Below are 24,220 nucleotides of genomic sequence, written 5' to 3' on the forward strand. Positions count from 1 at the left end.
AGACCACAGGCAAAACTTTGATCGTTCGGAAGCAACTATGGAAAATGAAACATCTCAATATGTGCCATCTCTTCGGCCTTCTTTTTGTACACATGAGCAAATTTATCAGAGTCGTCAATTGAAAACCTGGAGAATACATGCATAACATAACGACGAGTCTCATGTGTGGTACCTCATTGTTGAGAATTTACTTATGAAAGAATCTGAAAGTCCATGCTCAATAATTCAGCTTGCCTGGATGAAATTCAGGCTTACCGTTGTATGCAAATCCCTTGCTTGGTGATGGGAGCAGCTACCATGTACCAGCCAACGGTGGATTACGTTTTGCAGTTCACAAATGGTCTTTTATTGTCCCTTCTATACTGTGCTGATAACGTTGACAGAACAACAAAAAGCTGCATTAAGTTATTAGATCGATCAATGTGGTAAATTTTCATGATATTGTCGCCTCGAAATTACGCCTTAGCACATCACGTGTAGTCATGTGTGAAAGTTATTCATGAAACTTGTCTTTGGGATGTTTCCTCTGACTGCACAGCCAGCAAAATCAACTCGCGAAAATGAAACTGCTCCCCGTCTTGGATATGATGCCATTTCATTTGAAGTGAATAATGAGAAGATGCTGGTTGTGGAGAATACTTAAAACTAACCAGGACACGAAATTCGTAGTCGGTGTATACGGAAACTAATCCTTTGTTCTAATTTTGCTTAAAGTGTAATTCATTTAGTAGAAGAGTTTGCTAATTGTGTAGAAACTTGATGGTCATTTGCCTTATGGTGACTCCGTACGACTAAAGCATGCTTATGCTTCTATTTGGTTGGGTTGGTTTGACGGTTGCAAAATTTAATTTTCACATATTTCCAAAATCCTTGGACCAATGAAGGACGGCAGAGCTAATACATAATAGGACTGAATATAATGATATTAAAAGTCCAGAATAGCCAATCAATATTTCATTTTGCTCATAAACGAATTAATATGTGTTGGACGGGTAGCATTCCGCGTAACATTATTAGTTTATGACTTTGAGAGAGTGAGCGGAAGAGTGAGTGGAAGAATTTTGACAGTCGAGTGGAAGCAGCTCAGAGTAATTGGTAACTTGATTTTATCCTAATCTGGATCTCTGTGGATAATTGAATTCATTTTATCCTCTCTTCCTTTTTCGCTGAAATCGTTTCACTCGAGTTTGCCGAGATTTTCCGTTATTAAGTTTTATGATTCTTCTTTTCTGGCCAAGAGGTACGTACGAACTTGTATAAAGAAATCTTTCAATGGTGCTGGATGGCTCTTGTACGGTTGGCTTTTACCAAATGAGGTTCAGATTCAGATCGAGTGGAGTGTCTGTTTCGAGGAGGTGCCACTAAACTAGTGCCAAAAAGATATCATGACGTAGTTTATTGCAAAACGAAAATAAAATCGGATTTAGAGCAACAAGTCACCACTAGTGTTTACTTTAGGTTTTGACAGCAAAAACTGGAACATGATTGCAGTCCACCACTTTTTCTGCTAGAATCTTACCAGCAGCTACATACATGTGTGTATCAAATTCAAGAATCACTGCACTGTTCATCATAAGAGACATATGTTGACTGCAACTTTCTATATTTAACATTTGCCAAAAACTCCCACTGTCCTATTGCAAATTAATCATGGATTTACAGTACGCGTGTATGAACATGCATACGCGTTTAATATGCCATCTTCCTAAAGCAATGTATCCTCTATCTTGTTTTTATGGGGGGCGGGGAGGTGGGGAAGGCAATATAATTTTGTTAAATGGTAGTTCAGAATTCAAATTATATATTTTTTGACCTTTAATGTTCCAACAGTAATACACAACAAAATACACAGGTGATAAAATCGTAACGAAAAGCTACGCATACTTACATAAGTATGCACATACATTTGCCATGAATTATCAGGCTTAATTTCTTTAAGTGCTTCTATTCATGAACCAATGACTGCTCTTAAATATGAGCTTTCATAATTAATGTGGTTCGAAATACATTCAAGACTCCACGCGCCATCATGATCAACTCGCAAGATTACAAATTCCTATGTTAATAGCATTGCAAAAGTGCAGACCAAAAAAAATGAAGTTAACGAAACATCTTTCGTTGCATTACGAAGAAACAATTTTGCATTGCACTTTAAGAATAAGAGCACTGAGTAAGTAGAGCAAGTTGAGAATTCGGTTGTGGTAGGCATATGTAGCTCGATATTAAAAATTCAAAGGCACGTTATTGCTATGCGGCGAGTTTATGCAGTCTGGTTGATTGTGATTGCGAATTAACGAAGATACTCTTGGTTCATACATACGCTTTATTGCAGGACGGAAGCGAATACGTGCTTTTTTTTGCACGCCACCAAAAGGGTAAAACCAATCGATGTCCACAATACAATGGAGAAAAGCAGAAAGAACCAACACTTTTTAGAAGCGGAATTGAACCTGTTCAGTTTTATTTTATGAGCGCCTGCCGAAGGTCTTCCCCGAGCTACGTGTCATCCGACGACGTTTATCAACTTAATCCACACGGCTTGCAGTTAAACTATTTTTATGCCAGCACTGAGCCAGTGCTTTCGCTATTAAGCTTTATTATGGCTGGCTGCTGCTCCTAAATATTTCTTCTGCTACTTCATCAACGGAACTTGCGAGCTTTTGGGATTGAGCTGTGAGAATTGCGATTGCATTAACATTAGGTTTATGATTTTCTCTCTGGACACTCGACTCGGCACTTTAAACACTTTTAAAATCGGGTAAAGTTCGGCCCTAACTTATGTACACTACTCTCAGAAATTGGTTCACCTTTTCCCAAGATTATCTCTCGCTGTACAATTGAATTTACATATAAATTTGGGCAGCCTCTTTGTTATAATATTGGTCTACGCAGGATCAATTTTGAGCCTTATTATTGTAATATTTTGCACTTGCAAATTGTTTCCCAATCTAAATAAGCCAGTTAATTCGGTTCACTTTGTCCGTTACTGGTTTTATCTCGTCCTACGTGAGTGTGTAGCTGTCCGGATTTCATTTCATACATAGAAAGGAATTCCACAATAATAATCGTCCGCAGTGAGATTTTGGGATGATGACCACTTGGTAATCTGTAATAAGGCCATTACAGGCTGTAAACCTATGTAACTGGTCTGGTAGGCTACTACTGCGTAGCTCTTCCTACCTTCTTCACCAGACCGCAATAATCGAGCTTATATATAAAAGTGTAGATTTGCGTCCTGAGTAAGCTCTCCCACAGAAAATAGGCTTTGTAAGATGACCTCAGGGATTCTGCTCTACACAAACCACTTCCACTTTTGGTGAAAATGACTAGTTGGAACTGGAAGATTATCGGAGTGACAAGCGATTCCAAATTCGGTGTGGAAATATGAATTATGCATCAGATCTAATCTCATCTACATTTTCAACTCACTCTTCTCTTGGAGTACATACAGTGTACCATTCCACAGTTATTTCTGCTGCACACCATTAAAATTGCCTCATCCCTCACTTGGAATAAAAATTACAATGTAGGACAAATAGGTAGTTTGATTTGCAGTAGTGGCAGTACTTTGTTCTCGTCGTAGTAATAACTTTGCACACACGAATTATTTATTTAATGAGCAAGAATTATGTAGTTATCCACCCTGATCAAAAGTTTATGGAAGTTCACGTGAACGTTACAAGACTCAATTCTCATGTGCGTATTGTATGCTTCTTTTAATGCGAACTAATAATGAGTTTGAACACTGGAACAAGGCCCAACCGTTTGTACTTAAAATTAACTGCATACTTATATGAGTACCTATGTGCGTATGAATGAATGTACTTCAAAACATGGGCCGTCTTGTTACGCCGAAACTATTTTGAACTTTCCAAGCAAATCAGCGATGAGTGCTCATAATCTGAAAGATCATTAAATTTAGAATTGTCATTCATAAAGGGTGTACAGCCACAAGGTGCACAGATCTAATGGAGCTGACGAACCTGTGCTCATCAATTTCGGATTTATGTTGAATTGGTTGTTGATCAAATGAAAGTTGAGGCAATGAAATGAAACCATAAAGTTGTCCTCCAAGCTTGGTTGGAATGGGATTTAATAAGATTCAACTAAAGTTTAATATAAATTTTGATGGAAAGTTTTATGAGACTCTTTTGCCACTGGCAAATCCATCGCTCAACAATTCTACATTTGGTGGTTTTGCCCGTGAGTAACAGATCGTTTTTTGTGGACTTTTGCTTTCACTTTGTCCTTTCCCTGGATTTCAAATACCAGAAAACCGTGGGGGAAGCAGAAGGAGAGGCAGATTCATCCATTTACCGTCTCACCATTGCATTTTGAGTGCTGTGTTCATGCCTCGCTGAGCTTGATTCTTAAACCAACGTTCCTTCGGGGAAGGAACGTTGAATTCCTCGCCGGAAAAATATTTGCAAGTTTTGTGACGGAATATTGTGGTTGTATTTGGTGCTGGTATTGTGGTGGAGTCACATACTCGCGTTCAGCTCCACTCATTTCTTTTCTTCCTGGCCTCCACTTTTTCTTATACGCGATGCCATGAGTTAACGGCACACATTGCGAGTCAATTTTCCAGTAATAATTGAAGAATTCCGTCCAACTCTAGTCTAACTCAACATGCAAATGTAATTTTCTGCTTACGCTCGACTGGTATAAATTTGGTATTAATTTCCTACAGGGACATTTATATGGGAACTTATGGGACGAAGAAAACCACGGTGAAAGTCGACTAGAAAGAGCGACTACCTGCTTGAATGCGATCATCTCTCATGGAAGGAACCCGGATGTGGTGGTGAACCAGATCGGAGCTTGAGAGAAAGTGAAAGACAGAGAATTCACAATGGGGAAAGACGAGACGGACTTGGATAGCGTGTACGTCACGTACTGGGAAAGGTTACAGGTAACCAGAAATTGCGATAATGATAAAACAATTGAAAGCGTAATTTAAGTGATTATTGTATACATACCATGAAACTGTAATTGTGAAAATATTTTTTTTGTTACAGCATTCCCTCTTTCTCTCCTTTCTTCTTGCGGCCATATGTGCAACAACTACATTTCTGATACTAGCATTCGCAGTGGGACACGTGAGTGCCTAATGATTCATACCCTGCACTTTCTCTAAAATATGCCAAGCATGTAATTTTACAAGGGTTTATATTGATCCTTGACCTTGCTTTCACTTTCAGAATGTCGTCAATACTACGCCCCAAGTATCTTTACTGATCACAACATTGGTGATTCTGCTAGTAATATTTCTAGTTTCACAGGTGGGTACTAAATACGAGCATGTGTATGTATGCTTGTGCTTTTCCTCGTGTTAATTCTATTTTGTATCTTCCAAACAGTTTCCAATTTTCCAAAAGAGGCATTTTTCCGTGAGTTTGAGTCTGCTCGTTATATCCTCGTTAACAGCAGCAGTTTTCATTTCCACTCACATTTCGGCCCCCACCAGACCTGGAGACTGCACTGTTCCCATATTCATTCTGGTCTTTGCCATCAACACAATGATGCCGCTTCCACGATGGGTTGCGGTAAGTGCACTTGAATATAAATATGTGAAAAATAGTTTAGCCTTTACGTACTGAAGACACATTTGGCACATATTTATGGTTAGTGGACGAGAGAGAGCTCGGTTTGTTAATCGTGTTGAATTATTTTGTACTGGCACTTTTCTCGACGAGGAAAGTTAAGTCGGATAAATGTCGCATTCCTTTCTCGGTACTTATATACCTCTCGATACCTAACTCCTTATCATCACCTCGTTTCAACCTTTCATTACTTAATGAGTCGGCCATTTCTCATCCAACCAACGAATTGTCCGCAATGTAACTAACTGCAACCTTGTAAAACTTAATAGATTGCCGCTTCCATTGTACTCGCAGTGGTTCATCTCCTGCTGGCTGTTCTCTTGTCCAATGACTTTGTGGATTCTCTTGCTGCACAAGTAAGCCATACAACTTTATAATTTTGAAACTTTTGAGGCTGTGAACAATGGTTGACTCATTTGGAAAGTGCTATATTTGAACATATATCTATATGCGTATGTATGTATATTGTATGTAATAGCTACACATACATAGTTCCTGCTTTTGGGTTTTAGCTCTTCCTTCAAACTTTATAGTTCATGCTGTGAGTCGTATTCGAGATTCTGTGTTTAACGATTAGCGCAGGAGGAGATAATTACGAGGATGCAAAGTTATTGTCAACTTTCTCCAAGTTTCTGATTGCTTACCTCCATGCAAGAGCACAGAGTTCCCCAAAGGCACACTTGCTCAAACTAGTTGAACATTTTATTGGATCAATTCGTTGAGCATTCTGATCACGTCCAACAGCAACTGTACATTTGTTTAAATTGCGGGCATATCAATTTTATATCTGCTCGTGTTAAGGGGCTTCCTATTAATGAGTACTGTGCCCGGCAAAAACAGAGAGGGGTCAAAGCAAGAAAGGGTCTGTGGGGTACCACGTTACAAAAAAAACATTAATAGAAAATTTGTTTCCCTATAAAATTTGTCGACATCTGACCTCTGTGACCTGTTATTAACGGGCGAAACCCATTAAAGGGAATACCTTGTCAATCTGTATGCTCATAAGTTGAGAACCGATGCGAATTTTCAAATGTGCTTCTAATATGCTGGGGTGTGGTAGTCAAAACTTGGAAAGTATTGCTGGATGGCATTCATGCGGGTGTTCTACATTGGATAAGATCATGTTAACCCGATGGGTGTGCCGGAAGCCCGTTCCCGGCCACATTTAAGATTTTGGGATTGTGAGATTTATAAATAACTAGGGAACATGACGGGAGACGTTTTTGAAGAGGTGTGGCGACCCCCCACGGCTGGGATGATATGAGATAATGCAAATAAAATATAAATACGAGTTAAAATTTTAAGAAAGGGACGACTATATGGGGCCTATGTTGACCCCTCTCTGTTTCTACCGGGCACACAGTTGCTCAGGCCCAGTACTAGTATTAATTGTTCATTTTATTAGTGATTATGAGTGAAGATCAGCATATGCATATCTAAAGTTATCCCGAATGACAAAAATATATCGGTCTGCAATCGTCTGAGCAGTGTTTATGTAGACATACAATCAGAGTTGAAGATGTGAAAGTCTGCAGGAGATATCTGTCACGTGCAGACAGACGAAAATCTCCTAACGACGACGCTTCGTACTACTGTTGTGCACGTCTGAACGCTTTTACTTGAAGTCATGTAGCGTGGGCATTTACGAAAAGAAGTGCTGCTCTGGTTATATAGTCGATTCAAAACTAGTATACTTTGATTTTTTGGTAGTGTTCACCATGCTATAAACTGAGATAGCCTTGTGACTTGATGTGATGAAACAAGACCTGTTTTGTTCGATGGCTACTGCCATAACACGATTGTACACACGTTCTCTACCTTTACTGCTTCTTTCTCTCAGACTCCAAGGAAAAGTTCAATAGGAAGACAAGACAAGAAGTTGACCTTGATTCGTCAAGACAAAATCAAAGAGGAAGGGACGATCTGACGATAGAATACGTAGGTTGCGGACATTGGCATGTACAGTATCAAAAGCAGTTAACGGTGTTCCTGATCAAAACAAAAGCGCTGAAAGTTCTCTATGCAGGAACATGTTGTAAATTGAAGTACGTTAAACAGTTCAAAGTAGAGCAAAATGGAGCACAAAAAAAACTAATAGTAAAACTTGAGTATTTTTTAAACATTCGAAATATGCTAAAGTATTTTACGGAATTCTCGGAGAGACGCGTAATATTTTAGTTTTTTATTTCACTTTCTCATTTGTATGTGCAATAACGCAATTATATTAAAAATAGTTTCTAGCTTGTACTGATTCTATTTGCGTCTGCCATTACTCATTCATTCATTTCTTAACGCTTCAATAAGTGTACGAGATCAGGAAGCAATTCCAAGTGTGCAGTTTTCCTCTTGAACTCGGCATCTAACGGTTTGGTGTTCAAAGAGCTGACACCACCTCTCACCAGTGAAATCTCAGATTTTTGATGGGATGTGCCGTGATGTGTGTGGAGAGTAAGAGTGAGATAAATGAAAAGTTGAGGAAACTATCCATCTTGGGTGCTCAACGAGCTCACTGCTTTTTCAACATCATTAAACGCAAATGCTCACCATTCCATGAAACATGTTGAATTGCTGTAATAATAAAAGTATGGGCTCACATTTCCCTTTCTTTCGTACATACGTATATCTGTACCCAGTAGAAATGTTCAATTTGCAACACCAGCACTTTCAGGAGTTTTAAAAGTCATTTGAGTGATCTTTTTCCGTTTTTGTCCGCTCAACTGGCTCCAAAAAAGAATTATTTGCTAAGCTCGAAGACACATTTGCTGGTTCAATCTCGATTCTGGCACCTGAAATCGAACCCATCCAAAATGGACCAACGGCTTCAAATGGTACGATAAACTAGACTTGTACGCACGCATAAGATTTACTTTGGAAAGTTTCTGCAATATATTTGTATTTTGTCTCACTACAAATTCGTATAATCCGATTGGGTTCAGACCGAGGGAAGCCAAAATTGTTGCGTTTGCAAGCGATCGATCTTAACTAGACACTAGTTTCGTGGCAGGTGGATGAAGAGGAACAAAAACTCTGCGACTGGCAGGAGTAAGTAAGCTATCAAAGTCTGTGTATCCATCTGAGACAAGTGACACTTGGTCCACTTATGTGTCACACCCCAATCCAAAGTTCAGGTTACGATGGATGGATCAGTGTCAGTGTCATGGATAAACATTTAAATTACAAATCCTAATACCGATTTACGACCAATATAATATATATCTTAATATTTTTGAGTGGGGTTTCAACTCTAGGTGCATGTTCTCATTGTGCCTAACTCACCATAAGAAGCAATGCGATGCGATGCGATTCAGTGAAGTGGATGATATGTGAAAGTTCTAATATGAATCCTTATTTATTATTTTATCCTGGATATGCAATAAATGTGATTGAAACGGGAGGCCAAGTTCACGGTTGTCGAGGCAGAATGTCTAAAAAATGAAATTGAGAACAAAAACGGATACTTTTAATGCTATGAATAGAAAGACATCAAACATCCATCAGAGAACGAAACCTGTATGTGTACCTTAGTCAACCAGAGGAAGAGAAAAGTCAGTTTTGATCACTTGCATAGGAAATGAGACAAAACATATTGAAGGGAAAAACTCTACGATTTTATGTCTCACCGAATCCTCTTCCAGTCAAAGAGATGAAATTGAAATTGTAGGTACGGACCGGTGAAGAAGAATGGTGCACATGTGAGCTGCGAGTATTAGATAGCTCAAAATCTATTAACCGTAGGTACATGTGCATTATTAATTTATGTTTCCTAAAAATACGGCTTGCATCTGCATACATAATTTATCAGCACTATCAAATTGGCTGCAAGCTATGCCTACCCATTTATGTGCACTTTCACCTGAACTTATCCAACGCATTCTTAGTCAAGCGAGGGAAAAATATGAAACCGGGTTCTCCAACTGTTGCCAATATTGTGCTCTTGTGTAAGCGACATAATCTTGAAATGGGGAAGGACGTTTTCGCACTAGAATGAGCTTTGCATTCTCATGCTGCATGCTCCAACTTTAATCCCAATCTTGAGAGTCCTTTGGCTGCTGGGTGTAAGACTGGGCTGCGATGATGCAAGTTGTCGTGTACGATGGAATTTTCCTCTAAATCCGATTAATATGGATGCTGTGTGCCTGAAAGTACGTTGAGCGAAAGAAGGAAAGAGCTCCGATGGGATTTTTACTTTCACTTTGTTGTAACAATAGAAAAGTGAACGTGATTTCTTCTTTAGTCAGCTCAAGTTATCCACAGTCCATTTATTTGTCACGGTGCACCATTGGAGTGAAAGTATCAATGTTTGTTATCAACTTAAAACTTTTCAACCATTATTCCATTCTATTTACGACAACAATCCGATTTTCATATAAAGATTACGTTTTGAGTTGTAAATACGATGACGTGTGTCGTCTGCTACAGATATTTGTCTAATATAATACATACTTACTGTTTCGTATGCATTGAATGATTCAATGCAGACGATTTCAATACATTCAATAGTGAATGTGATGCATTTATTTTAAACTATTACTTATAATCGCTTTGTATTCTAGGTGTTTGCGATTGCAATTTTCCATCTATCCGCCCTTCTCGGAGGAATCTATCATCATGAAATGGCGGTTATAGCGCACAAGAGGACCTGCCAAGGGACAAAGACTTGTTTGGAATCCAGAGTAAAACTGGAGCATGAGAAGGAGCAACAGGAACAATTACTTTTATCCGTCATTCCCGCGTATATAGCGGCGGAGGCGAGTAAACAATCTGACCATACTATTTATAATAATGACATAATAAGAGCCTGCTATGATTACCTGCTAAAATAATGCATTTATCATCACCCAAAAAACGAGCAAATATGACATATCTCCACATTTATCACAAGATGAATGTCAGCATAAGAACGCCACATTACGCTGTCGCACCATACAAATTGGACAACAAAATTTGTCCTCGATTTCAGCAAATTTGTTCTCCAAATATTTCAATCTTTCTGTACTTGTGTTTAGACTATTTCTAGAACTACTAGCACTTATAGGCATATATTGTGGCAGAGGTCAGTAACGTATTAATGAATAAGTTCCTATAGACCAGCTTACATTGCTGCCGAAGTAAGTAAAAGCGTCTAATTTATTTCCATGTATCGTCCACAAGTACATAAATGTAGGTGCATGTAAGCCTCCGATACAGATGTGTATGTGCCATGTTCTGAGCAGCATTGCGATTAATTGAGTTGCAATTAATTTTGACGGGTTGGTGCACAGGGTGTTTCCCATCAGAAAGTTCTGAGCAAAGAGCTCGGAATTGAAGTTTAGTCAATCCCAGGTACAAGGATGTCCAGCTAATATTCGCAATGCAATACTCGTCTATAATTAGCAATCATTCTAATAAATTCAAATTTTGCAATAAAAAATCAATAGTAACTTTTCATAGGAAATCGACAAATTGTTAGAAAATAAATTAGTCCTGAATGACCGTTAGACTTGCGAACCTTTGGTCCGACATATTCTGACCGGACGAAGACTTTTTTGTCCCTCTGTGTCAGTGTCGATCGACGGAAGAACCATGTCAATTAGAGAAACCGAAATGGGATATACCAATGATGTAACTTGGTTCCCTGAAATTGGAAATGAAAGATGTCGTAAAAACTATTTTATCGAATTGGTTGTCCGTCTTCCTCTGCTCATTCTTGTGGTCCAATAAATTGCACATTTAGATGCTTCTCACACACTTTGCTGGATTATAGTTTTTATGGCGTACGACCACAACCGCAATGCTGGTTGTTCCTTAGCTGCGGTGGGGTAGGGCTATATATACGTACGTAATATGTTCGTAACGTATAGCTACCGGTATCGGCACAAGAGTTTGATTGGATTCTTCAGCTAAATTCCTTTTATGTGTACATGAAACTTTGTGTGTGCAAGTCCATCAACGAGTAATTCTCTGTTGGAGCATTTTCCTCAATTTACGATGTTGCCATTTCTTCTGGCGAACAAAGTTTTTGATGCAAATCAACTATACTCCTTCATGGCATGAAAGTTTCCGTTCTACTAATTCCGTACAGAATTTTTATCCCTCAACCATGTAGTAAATCTTCATTCTTTTTAAGGAAGATGTGTATTTTATGCGATGGGTACGAGTTTCAGATAAAATATATTTGCAGAACAGAAGAGTTTCCTTTTATCTCCATTACAGAATGTCTAGCTGGGGGAGGATTGTTGGCGGAAAGCACAAAAATTAAGTACCCTTTATTAAAGTTAATGAGAATGCGGAACAGATTCCCCAGGCTTTGTTTCATAAACAGTATCTTCTGATTAGAATTACCTGGAGAGATGGTTAATTCTCTGTCTCTCTCTCTCTCTCTCTCTTTATGAAGGAAGACGAAATTCAGCACAGGTTCCCTCCAGATTCGAGTTTATTCATTTATCCTGCAGAAGCTTGCTCTAGGAAAGCAAGGAACGCAATTTACCGCAGACATTATGTGGAGGAATTTCTTTTCGCACAAACAGAACGAGCTGCTCATTCATTCAAAAGAAACATTCATTCTGAAACTGGGTTGGTTAGGAAAGAGAAAAAAAGAAGCTACTTACTCGCTGCACATATAGATAAGTATGTAGCACATAAAGAGCGGTTACTCATCGCGGCACTATGTTTTCTTCTCTGAGATTGCGGTCTGTAATGGCAGCCATGAATTTACGTTTCATAAAATTAATAAAAGGTTTCCGTATGGCAGCTTTCTCCGGTTGGGTAATGATGGCAAGGAACATGTAAATCCGTGCCAATTAAGACACAAGTAGTGTTTTCTGCGATCCATCATAATCTGTTCTCCAACAATATGACAATGACAAATTGCTCTCATTCTTTGCACAAGGTAAAAAGAAGCATAATGCTTAAAATGGCTGAACAAATGGATTGCAATCCGACGGCAACTGCGCGCTTCCATGAGATGTACGTGCAAGTAAGTAAAAAAGCCAAAGAGTTCATATTTCTATAAGATCCAAACCTCTTCCTTTTTAATATTTGTACCAAATTAATATAGCGCCACAACAATGTCAGGTAAGAAAAAGAGATTTTTTAAACTTTTTGGTCAAACTGCTTCTACGTCTCTTCCAAACTCTACCGTTTTTTACTACGAAAGTGCAAAGTTTGTCCAAACTAATAATAATGGATTTGAAGCTTCACTACACAAGGAATAAGCATGTTCATATAAAAGATGCATTCAGAAAATTTTCCGTCCCTAAGCCGCTTTCTAACTAAAATGTAGCTAACTTTCTTTCTAGTGGTGGCAATTTGATACTAAATGGAGAGTAATTATCCTAATGTTTAATCGGCTTTATTAAGCGAAATGGAAATTATGTATACATATGTGTACATACATTCTTCATAGTTCCATTTTTCGCATTTCTTTAATCTTTGGGTAAAAGTGGCTTATAAAAAGTGCATTTATATGAACTTCAGCAATGTTTTATGTTCCTGCTCGTCTATTGAAACTTTGTCCAACCTTTCCAAATTAGCCTAGTTAAAAATAAGAACAGTTTTAATAGTTCCAACTGAAGTCCCAGAAATCTACCAAATTTTTTATCGTTATAATTTTGTATACAAATTTTTAAATGAAATGATTTTCTGTTTTCAAAATAGCGTACTATTTGCGGACATTGTGGGATTTACGCCACTCTCTGAAAAGTTAAACGCTTACGAACTTGTCAGAACACTGAACCAACTCTTTGGCAGATTTGATCAACTCGCACAGGTATGAAAATTGAAAGTGTATTAACTAAATATACATACGCATATTGCAAAATAATTTCCAAAATAGTGACTGGTCACGTGTACACTAGATTATTATTTAGGCACCACACAGGAAGTAAGTTCTAGAGTAAAATTTTCGGGGATAAAGGAAGCCTACACAAAGATGTTCTTGATAAATCCGGATAATGCATAATCTGTATAATGTACATTATTAAAGGACGCATGTACTAGAATGTATGTATGTCATACACAACAAGTAGGCAAAGTCCTCCAAACTTCGCTTCTAATTTTGTCCACCAGCACTACTCATTCAACTTTGTAAGCTAAGTTGTTAGCTATAAAGTCCCTCTGCTTTCACCCTGAGTTTTTCGCTCGTCAATACAAGTAAATAAGAACTGAAGTGTAAAACTTTATTTTGATTGTGCAAGAAGAACTTACCAAGCCCTGATTAATTAATTGGTGGCGAAAGTCTGAATGTTGTATTACAAGAAAAACTTGAGTTGGTGAAAGTCCCTCAATGCAAACAAAAGCGGTGAAAGTTCGGCTGTTTTCATTCTGAGCTCTTTTATATACTTGTGCTCAATAGATTCACTGGGTTCTTTAGATTCTGTCAACTACTGGATTAAATTTAAAACCAGGTTTAACTCAAAAACGTCCCAAATGTCAAGTCAAACATATATGTGTATATGTATGTACATGCAATTCCTTGCCTTCTTTACTGCATCAAAAAGTTAAACATTTTTAGAGCCTTAGTAGAATTAATTTACGAAAATATATTCATAGATTTTATTCTTTTGGATTAGTCTAAGCCATTGATGACCTATTTCATTTATTGATGTATATATACAACACATTTACATCTCTATCATCTCAAAAACACTGTTCTAATATCAAAAATTTAAATAAAACAATTTTCATCTTTTGTTATATGTTTGATGAAATTGTCATTATATTTTCAGGAAAACCAATGCATGCGAATCAAAATCCTCGGTGATTGCTATTATTGCGTAAGATCAACTTTATTTTTTAACAATTATGAAAATATGAGTTTGAACTGTTTTGTTTGTGTGTCTCGTATAAACAGTGACTTCAAAAATTTGTTGTCGAATTTTGCATGAATAATAGTTTTCGTAGCATTCAAAATCTTTGGCTAATGAGATTTTGTTCGGAATTATGTAAATCAAGCATTTGCTTATTTAAACTTGTCATATATTGTATCCTTAGGTGAGCGGTCTCCCAATTTCCCGTCCTACGCATGGTATGTTTTTGGTCAAATATTTTTTCACTGACATGACATGATTTTTAAATAATTTTAGCTGACAACTGTGTAAAAATGGGACTGGAGATGATTCAAGCAATAAAGTAAATTATGAGATTCAATATAGTCTGGAATTACTATTCATATGAATGCATGCATATTCTTGCAGAATGGTCCGCTCTGCCACAGGTTGCAATGTCGATATGAGAATCGGTATACACAGTGTAAGTTTTTGGGATATTAATACGAATACTTTATTCAAAGTAACTAAAGTTTCAACTTACCAAAAATGCAGGGAAATGTGCTGTGCGGGGTGTTGGGTCTCCGAAAATGGTATTTTCTTAGTAATTTACGACCTTGATGATTTAAATTGACAATGGATGTTTTTTTTATAATTTCACAGGCAGTTTGATGTTTGGTAATTGTATAAATATTTATATACAGTACATATGAACAATTTTAAAACAGGCATGATTTCGTTTACAAAAATAGGTCCGACGACGTAACTTTAGCAAATCATTTAGAATCTGGAGGCGTAGCCGGGTAAGCAAGTTTTGTCATACATTCATACATGCATTTTAGTTCGTTTTCAGAACCCTTGTTCACATACAATTCACATTCCAAAACCCATCATCGGTTAGTTTCATTTATTTGCTCCCCTCACATTTGGCATACTTTTGTATTTGAGGCGTGCTTTGTGGGTGTGTGGTACGTCAGTATTCTGGAGTTCAATAAAAACTAATTTTCGTAGCACTACTGTAATCCCAGTGGATTCGGATTTCTACTGGGATTAACTTTAACAAGCTGTGCGTATGTATCAGCTCTTCTGCTCGTTCTTTGATATTTCCCAATACTCATCACTACCCTATAATAATGTCCAATTGGTTTATGTCGTTCACGCTTTATGAGCAAGTGTATGACACATGTGTCTAGGAATATTATTACGAGTCCACGAATCATGAAATCTATTTTTAAGTCCATTCCAAAATCAAATCTGCTACGTTTTTCAGCAGTAATTACATGTGGGTATCATGATTTTATCGATTTATTGTACAGACGAGTCCACATTTCAAAGGATACTTACCACCAACTGAAATCTGGAAAGTTTGAAGTAGAGCCCGGAGAAGGTGGTACACGAGACAGGTAGGGAATAAAATAATCCTGCTACTCTTTATCATCTAGCATCACAATTTATATGTAGATAATTTATAAAGCTATAATTTTTGTCGCCTCAACAATTTGGTGTTTAATGTTTCAAACTGGTAAAAAATCCAGTAAAGCGAAGAATAATAGAATAATAATAAGGATATTTTTTTGAACTAATGAAATACGAATATTTCATCTGACTATAGTTATCTGGCCGATCACCGCGTCCAAACATACCTTATCATCGCACCAAAGGTATAGTGCTAGCTTTCCTATTCCCTTTGCTACATAAATTCTACTTTCCATCACAAATGACAAAAGGAGAAATAGCGACAGACACCTCCCATCCTACCAACCAACTAAATCCACTATTCGACGTCTCTACCTTTGCCACCACGCTACTGGCAGTAGTTCTTTTGCTGCCTTAATTTGATTATAGGGAAGACTGTCACTTTTTGCGCTTTTTGTGAAAGTTGTACAGGTTACACTTGAGCTTTCTCTCCGGAATAAAAGAATGGGATGGTGGTTGGTATGGTTGGCAGCGAGTGTCTGTCTTTTGGGCAGTCAGTCAGTACCCACATCTCAGAATTGATGCTTTCTCCACTTCTAGGTTTCTGACGTTGTGCAGAGCACTGCTCGCAACGGGGACACAAATCTTTCGAGTCCGTCGGCAGCTCCACAGGCTACTTCGTCTACTTCTACTACTGAGGAAAATAATGGACTCCCTAAATTTGGAGTTCAGGCAGGTCGATCGCGCTCTTCCTCCAAGATGACGAAAACTATTGAATGCTGGGGAGCAGATAAGCCGTTCGCGAACATTGCGGAAAATACCTTGGCTAAAACTGTTGGTTTGGCTGTAAGTCGAATGCTGAATGTTTCCTTCGTCAGATGCACATACATATGAAAAAAGTTGATCTCCAAAGTTCACTTTGGGCCACAAAAACAATCACAAAATTTTACGCTCATTTTATTTTCAAGAATAGAGTAGAAGTAGAAACCTTGAATTGTTTCTACCTTTTGTCGGCCTTCAGAAAAGGGTCATGTACATACGAGTGGATATTTTTTAGCTTAAAAATGACGGAACGAGAAACCCATATGTCGGAAATGTTACAAAATACTTACATGTTTTAAAGTTTTTTGTAGAAATATTTAAAATGTATGCAAAATTCCTCCCGACTGATTCAACAGCTTGTGTCCCTTTTTCAGAGCATGGAAATAGAATCAAATTTGATGAAGAATTCAAACACACTTGCTGAATTTCGGTAAGATTATTGGCTTTGCTAGGCTGCAATATTGGGCTCACTTTGAGGCGCTTTGATCATCGTGGTCGTTGAGGTGAGGTGAGGCAACAAAATGATTTCCATTTTATTAAATAGGCAATGTTGTGCATCAGAAGACCTAAACCCTCTGACGCTCTGGTTTCGAAAGGGAAGTCTGGAGACGCAGTAAGTTTTTATTGACATGGTTGTACGAACATATATTTACTATTTATATATTTTAATAGAACTTAATGTAACATTTAGTGTGGTGGCTACTACATTTATCTCATTGTGTCATACGTATTATGAAAAAAATGAAAAAATATTACGTAAAAATGCTTGATTTTTAGAAAATGATGAAAATGAAATGAGAACAGAGTCTCCTTTTATAAGAGAACCTTAAGCAAACATTCCTTAAGTATCTTAATTGATAGATAATTTAATGTAACTTAAACTTGGCCATAGAACATACAAATACGGTGCACGAAACATTTGGCGAAAGCTGCACCAATTGTGGCCAATAGCCATATAAAACTTTATACATATATACACATACGTCAACTACCAAAAATAGTGGTTAATTACACGTGTTGTTTACTAGGTTCAGAAATATGCCCGACCCAGAGTTCCATTATTACATGGCAGGAGCTACTGTAATTTTTGTTTGTATCGGCTTTCTCGAAGCGTGTACCACTCAAGCGTGAGTAATTATCAAATTTGTTCTTGTAACCTTGAGAAAACCAAAAATTTGCTCCAAAAATGATTCGATCACACTGTTCAATATATTTTACTCCACGGCTTACGCTACTATTCGATCACACTAGTGTAAACTAAATAATTGAGTGAAATTGCTTTACGCACCGACTCGTAAATTCCCTTTGCAACAAGTAATAACCAACTCCAGCAGCAGTATCAGTCAGTCATACATTGTCAAATTGCTGATCAAACCAGACCAGAAGATCCTGTGGATTTTGAGAAATTAGTGATTAAGTAATGGATTTATCTTGTTGGGGTTGGTCTTATAAATGCTTGGAGTGCAAAGTGCTGTTATATAGAAGACGAGCAGATCCATGAATGGAAGAGATTGCAATTTGCAATGATATTAAAGTCAACCGCAGATCTCATCGTGCTCAAATTCCCTGTTGTTCTATCCACATTTTAGATGGTTGGTTTTATTGGGTTCCTGCGTTCCAACTCTATTCATGCTCCTCGTCTTTGTCTACTTGAGCTGGCAGGAAAAATGTTCATGTACCAACGGCGAAGGAGAGGACTTTGAAGATGATCCTCATGTTCGCCGACCCCCACATTGTGCAGTCCATGCTTCCGGGGTCATTACGAATACAAGATGGTTGCGACTAATTATCTTCATCACCTCGGCTGGTTTCATCTGCGCTACGTCTCTGATCTCCATTGTAAGTTGCGTTATGATTAAGATGATAATAATCGAATCAACTTTCATTGCGACGTTTTTTGTATATTCAGATGGCTGTAGAATCGCCCTCCACAATTATTGTCCAAACCAATACCACATATGCAAATGATTCACTACTAGATTCGAACTCATCCAGCTTTGGTTATCCCTCGCCCTCTTTTGTTCAAGTGGAGGAGGATGAAATTAACGAAGAATTTGATTATGGTCAAATCATCTTTGTGCCAGTGAGACCTTTGCTCAATTTGCAGTCTTCATTTTTATAAGGAAAAATAAAATTAATAAATTTCAAATTTTACGTTTTTTTAGTATTATTTGTGCAGCTGCTTGATGGCAATTTTAGCAGTGTCCATGTTTCTCAGAGTTGATTATCTATTTAAGTTGATAATCATGATTTGCACTGCCGGAGTCCACATGTTTCTCGTGTCATATGTCAGTAGAGACTTTTTTGCCGCTTACTACACAGATTACAACGACGGGTAAGAAATTTGCAATCTATGAGTTATGTAAATGTGAATTCGAAATTGAAAAAAATGTGTCTGTTTACAGATATCTTTACATTCCTTTTGAACTCAAAACGGCGTTCTTTTTGGTCTTCCTAATTTTCATTCTACATATTTTTGATCGGTGAGTCCAATATTGGCATTATTTTTACATGAGAAATGATTTTATCAAAACATTCCCATTTCCAGACACACTGAATCAACGACAAGGGCAGACTTTTTATGGAAATCTAAGCTACAGGTGGGAACATTCAAATAATTTATATATGTAGTGTGATGGTTGGTCGGGCTGGGGAAACCCAGATCGGAGTGAGATCTCCCGGAGTAATCGGAAGACTGAGAATTTTTCGGTTCTGCAAACTTTCTCCTTTTTGGTTCTAGGTGGAACAGGAGGAAGTCGAGACCATGCGAGGTAAGGCGTCGCTTCGTATCCCAATATGTCAGAAAATGCATACCTTTTTCTTGTACAGGAATCAACAAGATTTTACTTGAGAACATTCTTCCGGCTCATGTCGCTGATCGCTTCTTGCAAAATTTGACTGCAAATGTACGTGTTAAATACTTATTAGTGTACATATTTATTAATTATTAGTGTATATTAATATAATTTGCCCAATTCTAGGACTTGTATCATGAACACTATGATTGCATTGCAGTAATGTTCGCGTCTATTCCGAACTATAAAGAATTTTATGATGAGAATGACGTTAATAAACAAGGATTAGAGTGTCTCCGATTACTCAATGAGATTATTTGCGATTTTGATAAGGTATTTATTTAAGCAGCAGCACGATACTCGATAGTAATATCATTTTAAAAATATGCACATACTTCTTTTAGCTCCTCTTGAAGCCAAAATACAGTTCTATTGAGAAAATTAAAACGATTGGGTACGCACAAAGTACTTAAAATTTTGAACCATAAATTTATTTTATTACTTTTCTAGAAATACTTATATGGCGGCCTCTGGACTTGATCCTGGAAAGGCACAGGTAACAATAAATAAAGATAACAATAAATGATAATTCTTGATTTTTGGTGGAATTAAAACACCCGTAAATTGAATTTTTTCTGATTCTTGCACGAATTTAGGAGAGTAAACGGCAAGAATCTGCTATTGTATCCGTACTCGTTGAGTTTGCAATCTCACTGATGACTAATCTTGAACACCTCAATAAGGAATCGTTTCAAAGATTCAAACTCAGAGTTGGTGAGTTGCTACTCATAAAAAAAGTATAATTTTATGAAATGTTCTACTAGTTACTCGCAAACGCTTTAATTGAAATGCCACAAAGTGACGTCAAATAATGCAAAACAAGACGTCTTGTCTTATTTGGTTAATTCACCTCAGTAATTAAGGCCAACATTTTGCATTATGCATACCCAACTTGTCACACACTAGCAGTTTATACATATATTTGTCCCGAGAAAACCTCATTCTACTACCTCATGCATGCATTCGTCTGCTCGGTTGTGATAAGCTTTGTTGAATGAATTTGGGGTGCTAAGCTCACGTACATCCATACACAAGAAGGATGAGTGGAACGGTTCTCTTGTTTCTTAAACAGAAGTTGAAATGAACTTATAAATTCAATTTAATGAAGATTTAATACGTCCCGAAAGACGGCTCGAGGACGAGGCATAGATGTGCATGGAGGAAGGAAAGCCAGCCTTGTCTTTGTGAATTTGAGACGTTTGCTCAAACTGGTTGGTTTCTCTAAAATCTTAAATACAAAAGTCAGTATTGCAAACTGTGAGGTTCGAATATGGTGAATGTGCATATAGTTCCGCTAACACCGTCATAGCCGAGGTCTTAAAATGGAAGTGTAACACAAGTTACACTTCCTTCTTGCATTGGTTCAACGCGTTTGGAAAAAATGGCAGCGAGAACGTTGATGATAAACGGGAGCATATGGTAGCACTTGTGCTTAGGTTTCTTCGCATAAGTTCATGATGTGGCATCTTTGATGATAAAGTATCTTTGCAAAGAAGAAGAACTCTCTGCTTTGAACCATCCACATCTTTTTGTAGTTTATGTATGTAGCCCAAATCCTTGCCACCAACAAACCCACAGACCTAAGCAACCCGCAAAACTCTCTCTTGACATATCATGCCACGTGAGGATTAAAGATTGGGCAAATCGGCAAATAAAGGATACGAGTTTCTGCATTAACATTGCTACTTTCATTTTACTTTCTTTTCCTGAAAAGAAGAATATCCTCGAATTTCAAATCTTGGGAGTGTTTGAATCAATGTATGTATACATATTTTCGAATACTTTGGATTTGTTTCACATTGAGGGCTTTGCATATTTGAAAAATATTATCAGTTGATATGTGAAATTTGCTAGTAGCGTAACTGAACCTTAAAACTGGCAGTATTTTTTATTTATCCAAGGACAATGAGGATATTTTCATAATAAGAATGACCCTGCTATATATTTTGGTGTCATAAAAGATGAATTTTCCATAAAGATGTTAACTGACGCTGACTTTTGTGTGGTGTGACAGTTTGATTTCCTATACCTTAATACGTTCCCTGTCAAATTTTGATTTTCCTTGGTGGGCATTTTTGATCGATAGGCATGTCTTTTGGAGTATCCATGCTCTCATTCATTTTTAACCCCACTTTTTCGCCGTCTTCATTTGCCCTTCACAATCCAAGTTCTTCTTGGATCTCCTCCTCGTCGTCGTCGTCGTCTTGTTCCTTCGCTACTGGAACTACTTGCTGCTGCTTTCTATGTACTACTCATCAGCATTTTAGATCTTTTCTTCATTACTTCTTCTTCTCGACATCATCAGCCACACACAAGTTTCTCCTCTTGTGAGGGAACTTTGCTCAAGTTTAATGAGATTTTATGGCTTTGCGATTTTCAGTTGAATTAATCTTACCCGAACTGACACTTTTATCCAACGATATGAAGCGTACAAAAACAGGGTTGTTGCAACGCTGTTAGTTTTGTTTAATTAGTACTTGGTGAAGACGAACTTAAGCTAGGGGAGGCTTGCTTTTGACTTTTTTTTTTATCCATTCTTGGTTCATTACAACTTTCTATCTGAGGTACATGCATACATGAATACAGTGGATATTTGGAGACTTTAACAGTTGTGATTTTTTTTTCAAAATTCAATGAATGTTAATTTTACTCCATGTCAAATACATAAATCCAATTTAATCGTGGTTGGCTCAACCCACTAATAATATTCCAAAAATATTATTTTTGAGTGATGTAACGTGTATAATTTCTGATAAGGAATCAATCATGGCCCAGTTGTTGCTGGCGTAATAGGAGCACAAAAACCCCAGTAAGTCATAATCCTATTTAAAAAATAAGGAAAAAATTTATAAAAATAAGTTGTTGAGTACGTCTGAATTATTTGCAGGTACGACGTGTGGAGTGATACGGTAAGAGTAATATAGATATTTCTTGCACAAACCGACTATACATATTTACAATTAAAGCTACATGTTGCATCTTTAAGGTAAACGTCGCATCAAGACTTGAATCTCATGGGGCAGTTAATCGGATTCAGGTATGTTAGCATATTCTCCTCCTCGCAATGTGTAAGTTTGTCAGAAACTAAATGCAATGCAATGTAGGTAACTGAAAGCACTGCAAAATTGCTGATGGATGCTGGATACGAACTGGATTTTCGAGGTCCAACCTATGTCAAAGGAAAAGGAACTCTGAACTTGTATTATGTTCGTACTCCGTTCGACGGAACATCTGAAATTGGAGCATTAAAACGTTAAATACATATTGGAACTTTATGATCTCTCCTTTCTTTTGTCAGATTTGAAAACGCGAGTTTCTTTTTTGTAAATCCATCAGCTTATACATAGCTTTTGTCATGGCTGTCTAAAAAATAAGCACACATTGAAATTATTGAATATCAAGTATCCGAGCTTTTTTCATATTTTTTTTGGAAACTTTTGGTTCCCAGAATCCCCATCAATGTGCTCCTATTATAACTACACATTCACTGTATTGTAATATTTGACAATCAAAAATACCTGCTTCCTTTCATCGTAATTATTGTGCTTACAATACTATAAATCTAGTCTTCAAGCAATTTAGAATTTATTTGCTTTCATGTCAATTTTAAAATGTCAAGACGTTTTATGTCCATTCATGTCACACTCAAGTCTGTATCAAAGTTACCTATTATTGCATATTAAAATCATATCACTGTCGCAGTTGTATTGTTGTTGTGCTCGTGACCTGAGCTCCATTGTAGCAAATTGAACATAGAGTACCTTGAGATGTTTAAAAGATGAGGTGTATGAAATAATAATAAATATGTAGCATGATTCTCAATGTGATTGCGGTAAACGTGTGTAAATGACGCTTGCGTTTGTGTTTTGAAACAAATGAAAATAAAATATTTTATTTGAGACTTCCTCGTTGAACAATTTAATATTTTATGAGTTTATTCCCAACCACTGTGTAAGTAAATATGTATATTGACTCAAAGTTTGAATACATTTTAATCCAGTGAGGAAGGATGGGCTAATAAAATCAATCATCCATCCTCTCTCACAAGTAATTACAAACACATCTCAACCAGTCAGTCATCATTAAATGAGGTATTAACATAATACGCGTCGTTGAAGAGGTATGTAGTGGCACGAGGAAGGAAGGAAGGGACGGTGACGGGTGAACAAATAATGCAAAATTATTCATGAGTCCCAAACGAGGAATGTCGCCGCGTTGTTTGCATCAAGAAATCGATTATAGATTGGATTCTTCTCTCTCGCTCGAGTTTTCACACCCCGTCGTCGTCGTCGTCGTCCAAGTAGTCAACGTCTGGCCAGGATGAAGCTGCTGGCAACAAGCATCATCATCGGAAACAGCAAATCTCATGTTGGACTCAATGGCAGCTAACTTTATGTAGCAGCGTTTTTGGACACCTCACATCACAATTATGTAGCATTGGTCCCGACTGACACCAACATTTGAATGGCTGGATCCTCTTCTAATCGCAAACTCCTCTCTCCTTGATCTTCTCCTCTTCTGTCGGCTCAACTTCCGTTGCATTTTGCACAGCTCCATATTCTGGGAGAAGATGAGAGAGATATGCTAATACGTTTATGGTGACAGATCTATGCCGGAGAGGAGAGCAGAGAACATGGAAAGCAGATATCATTTTATCTCAGCTAACTCGTGTTGTAAATGATAATAAATATGAAATACGGCCCATGACAGCCTTTTCCACTACTTATTCCATAAATATTCCCCAAAACAGAGTATGTACGTACGTACATATGTACATGCA

The 24,220-nt window shown here is 37.4% G+C and overlaps 1 protein-coding gene across 1 annotated transcript in view; it reads left to right on the forward strand.

Moving 5' to 3' along the window:
- Nucleotides 1–23,341, forward strand: part of LOC110849688 (adenylate cyclase type 2) — a 30,713-nt gene extending 7,372 nt beyond the window's left edge. The window contains exons 2-38 of the mRNA XM_022097126.2: nucleotides 4,691–4,912; nucleotides 5,019–5,099; nucleotides 5,202–5,282; nucleotides 5,361–5,546; nucleotides 5,873–5,959; nucleotides 10,157–10,351; nucleotides 12,472–12,558; nucleotides 12,640–12,656; nucleotides 13,239–13,350; nucleotides 14,309–14,356; nucleotides 14,574–14,607; nucleotides 14,666–14,711; nucleotides 14,777–14,831; nucleotides 14,903–14,940; nucleotides 15,011–15,025; nucleotides 15,100–15,150; nucleotides 15,664–15,750; nucleotides 15,960–16,008; nucleotides 16,364–16,609; nucleotides 16,960–17,015; nucleotides 17,130–17,198; nucleotides 17,614–17,712; nucleotides 18,175–18,424; nucleotides 18,495–18,668; nucleotides 18,751–18,920; nucleotides 18,991–19,068; nucleotides 19,134–19,185; nucleotides 19,326–19,356; nucleotides 19,415–19,491; nucleotides 19,567–19,713; nucleotides 19,785–19,834; nucleotides 19,891–19,936; nucleotides 20,037–20,154; nucleotides 22,198–22,249; nucleotides 22,328–22,349; nucleotides 22,427–22,477; nucleotides 22,545–23,341. Coding sequence (XP_021952818.1) covers nucleotides 4,853–4,912; nucleotides 5,019–5,099; nucleotides 5,202–5,282; nucleotides 5,361–5,546; nucleotides 5,873–5,959; nucleotides 10,157–10,351; nucleotides 12,472–12,558; nucleotides 12,640–12,656; nucleotides 13,239–13,350; nucleotides 14,309–14,356; nucleotides 14,574–14,607; nucleotides 14,666–14,711; nucleotides 14,777–14,831; nucleotides 14,903–14,940; nucleotides 15,011–15,025; nucleotides 15,100–15,150; nucleotides 15,664–15,750; nucleotides 15,960–16,008; nucleotides 16,364–16,609; nucleotides 16,960–17,015; nucleotides 17,130–17,198; nucleotides 17,614–17,712; nucleotides 18,175–18,424; nucleotides 18,495–18,668; nucleotides 18,751–18,920; nucleotides 18,991–19,068; nucleotides 19,134–19,185; nucleotides 19,326–19,356; nucleotides 19,415–19,491; nucleotides 19,567–19,713; nucleotides 19,785–19,834; nucleotides 19,891–19,936; nucleotides 20,037–20,154; nucleotides 22,198–22,249; nucleotides 22,328–22,349; nucleotides 22,427–22,477; nucleotides 22,545–22,697 — 3,270 coding nt within the window. The 5' untranslated portion in view covers nucleotides 4,691–4,852 and the 3' untranslated portion in view covers nucleotides 22,698–23,341. The remainder of the gene's footprint in view (nucleotides 1–4,690; nucleotides 4,913–5,018; nucleotides 5,100–5,201; nucleotides 5,283–5,360; nucleotides 5,547–5,872; nucleotides 5,960–10,156; nucleotides 10,352–12,471; nucleotides 12,559–12,639; nucleotides 12,657–13,238; nucleotides 13,351–14,308; nucleotides 14,357–14,573; nucleotides 14,608–14,665; nucleotides 14,712–14,776; nucleotides 14,832–14,902; nucleotides 14,941–15,010; nucleotides 15,026–15,099; nucleotides 15,151–15,663; nucleotides 15,751–15,959; nucleotides 16,009–16,363; nucleotides 16,610–16,959; nucleotides 17,016–17,129; nucleotides 17,199–17,613; nucleotides 17,713–18,174; nucleotides 18,425–18,494; nucleotides 18,669–18,750; nucleotides 18,921–18,990; nucleotides 19,069–19,133; nucleotides 19,186–19,325; nucleotides 19,357–19,414; nucleotides 19,492–19,566; nucleotides 19,714–19,784; nucleotides 19,835–19,890; nucleotides 19,937–20,036; nucleotides 20,155–22,197; nucleotides 22,250–22,327; nucleotides 22,350–22,426; nucleotides 22,478–22,544) is intronic.
- Nucleotides 23,342–24,220: the final 879 nt, after the last annotated feature.

The sequence above is a fragment of the Folsomia candida genome, unplaced genomic scaffold (genome assembly GCF_002217175.1).
Source record: "Folsomia candida strain VU population unplaced genomic scaffold, ASM221717v1 Fcan01_Sc001, whole genome shotgun sequence".
NCBI classification, from domain to species: domain Eukaryota; kingdom Metazoa; phylum Arthropoda; class Collembola; order Entomobryomorpha; family Isotomidae; genus Folsomia; species Folsomia candida.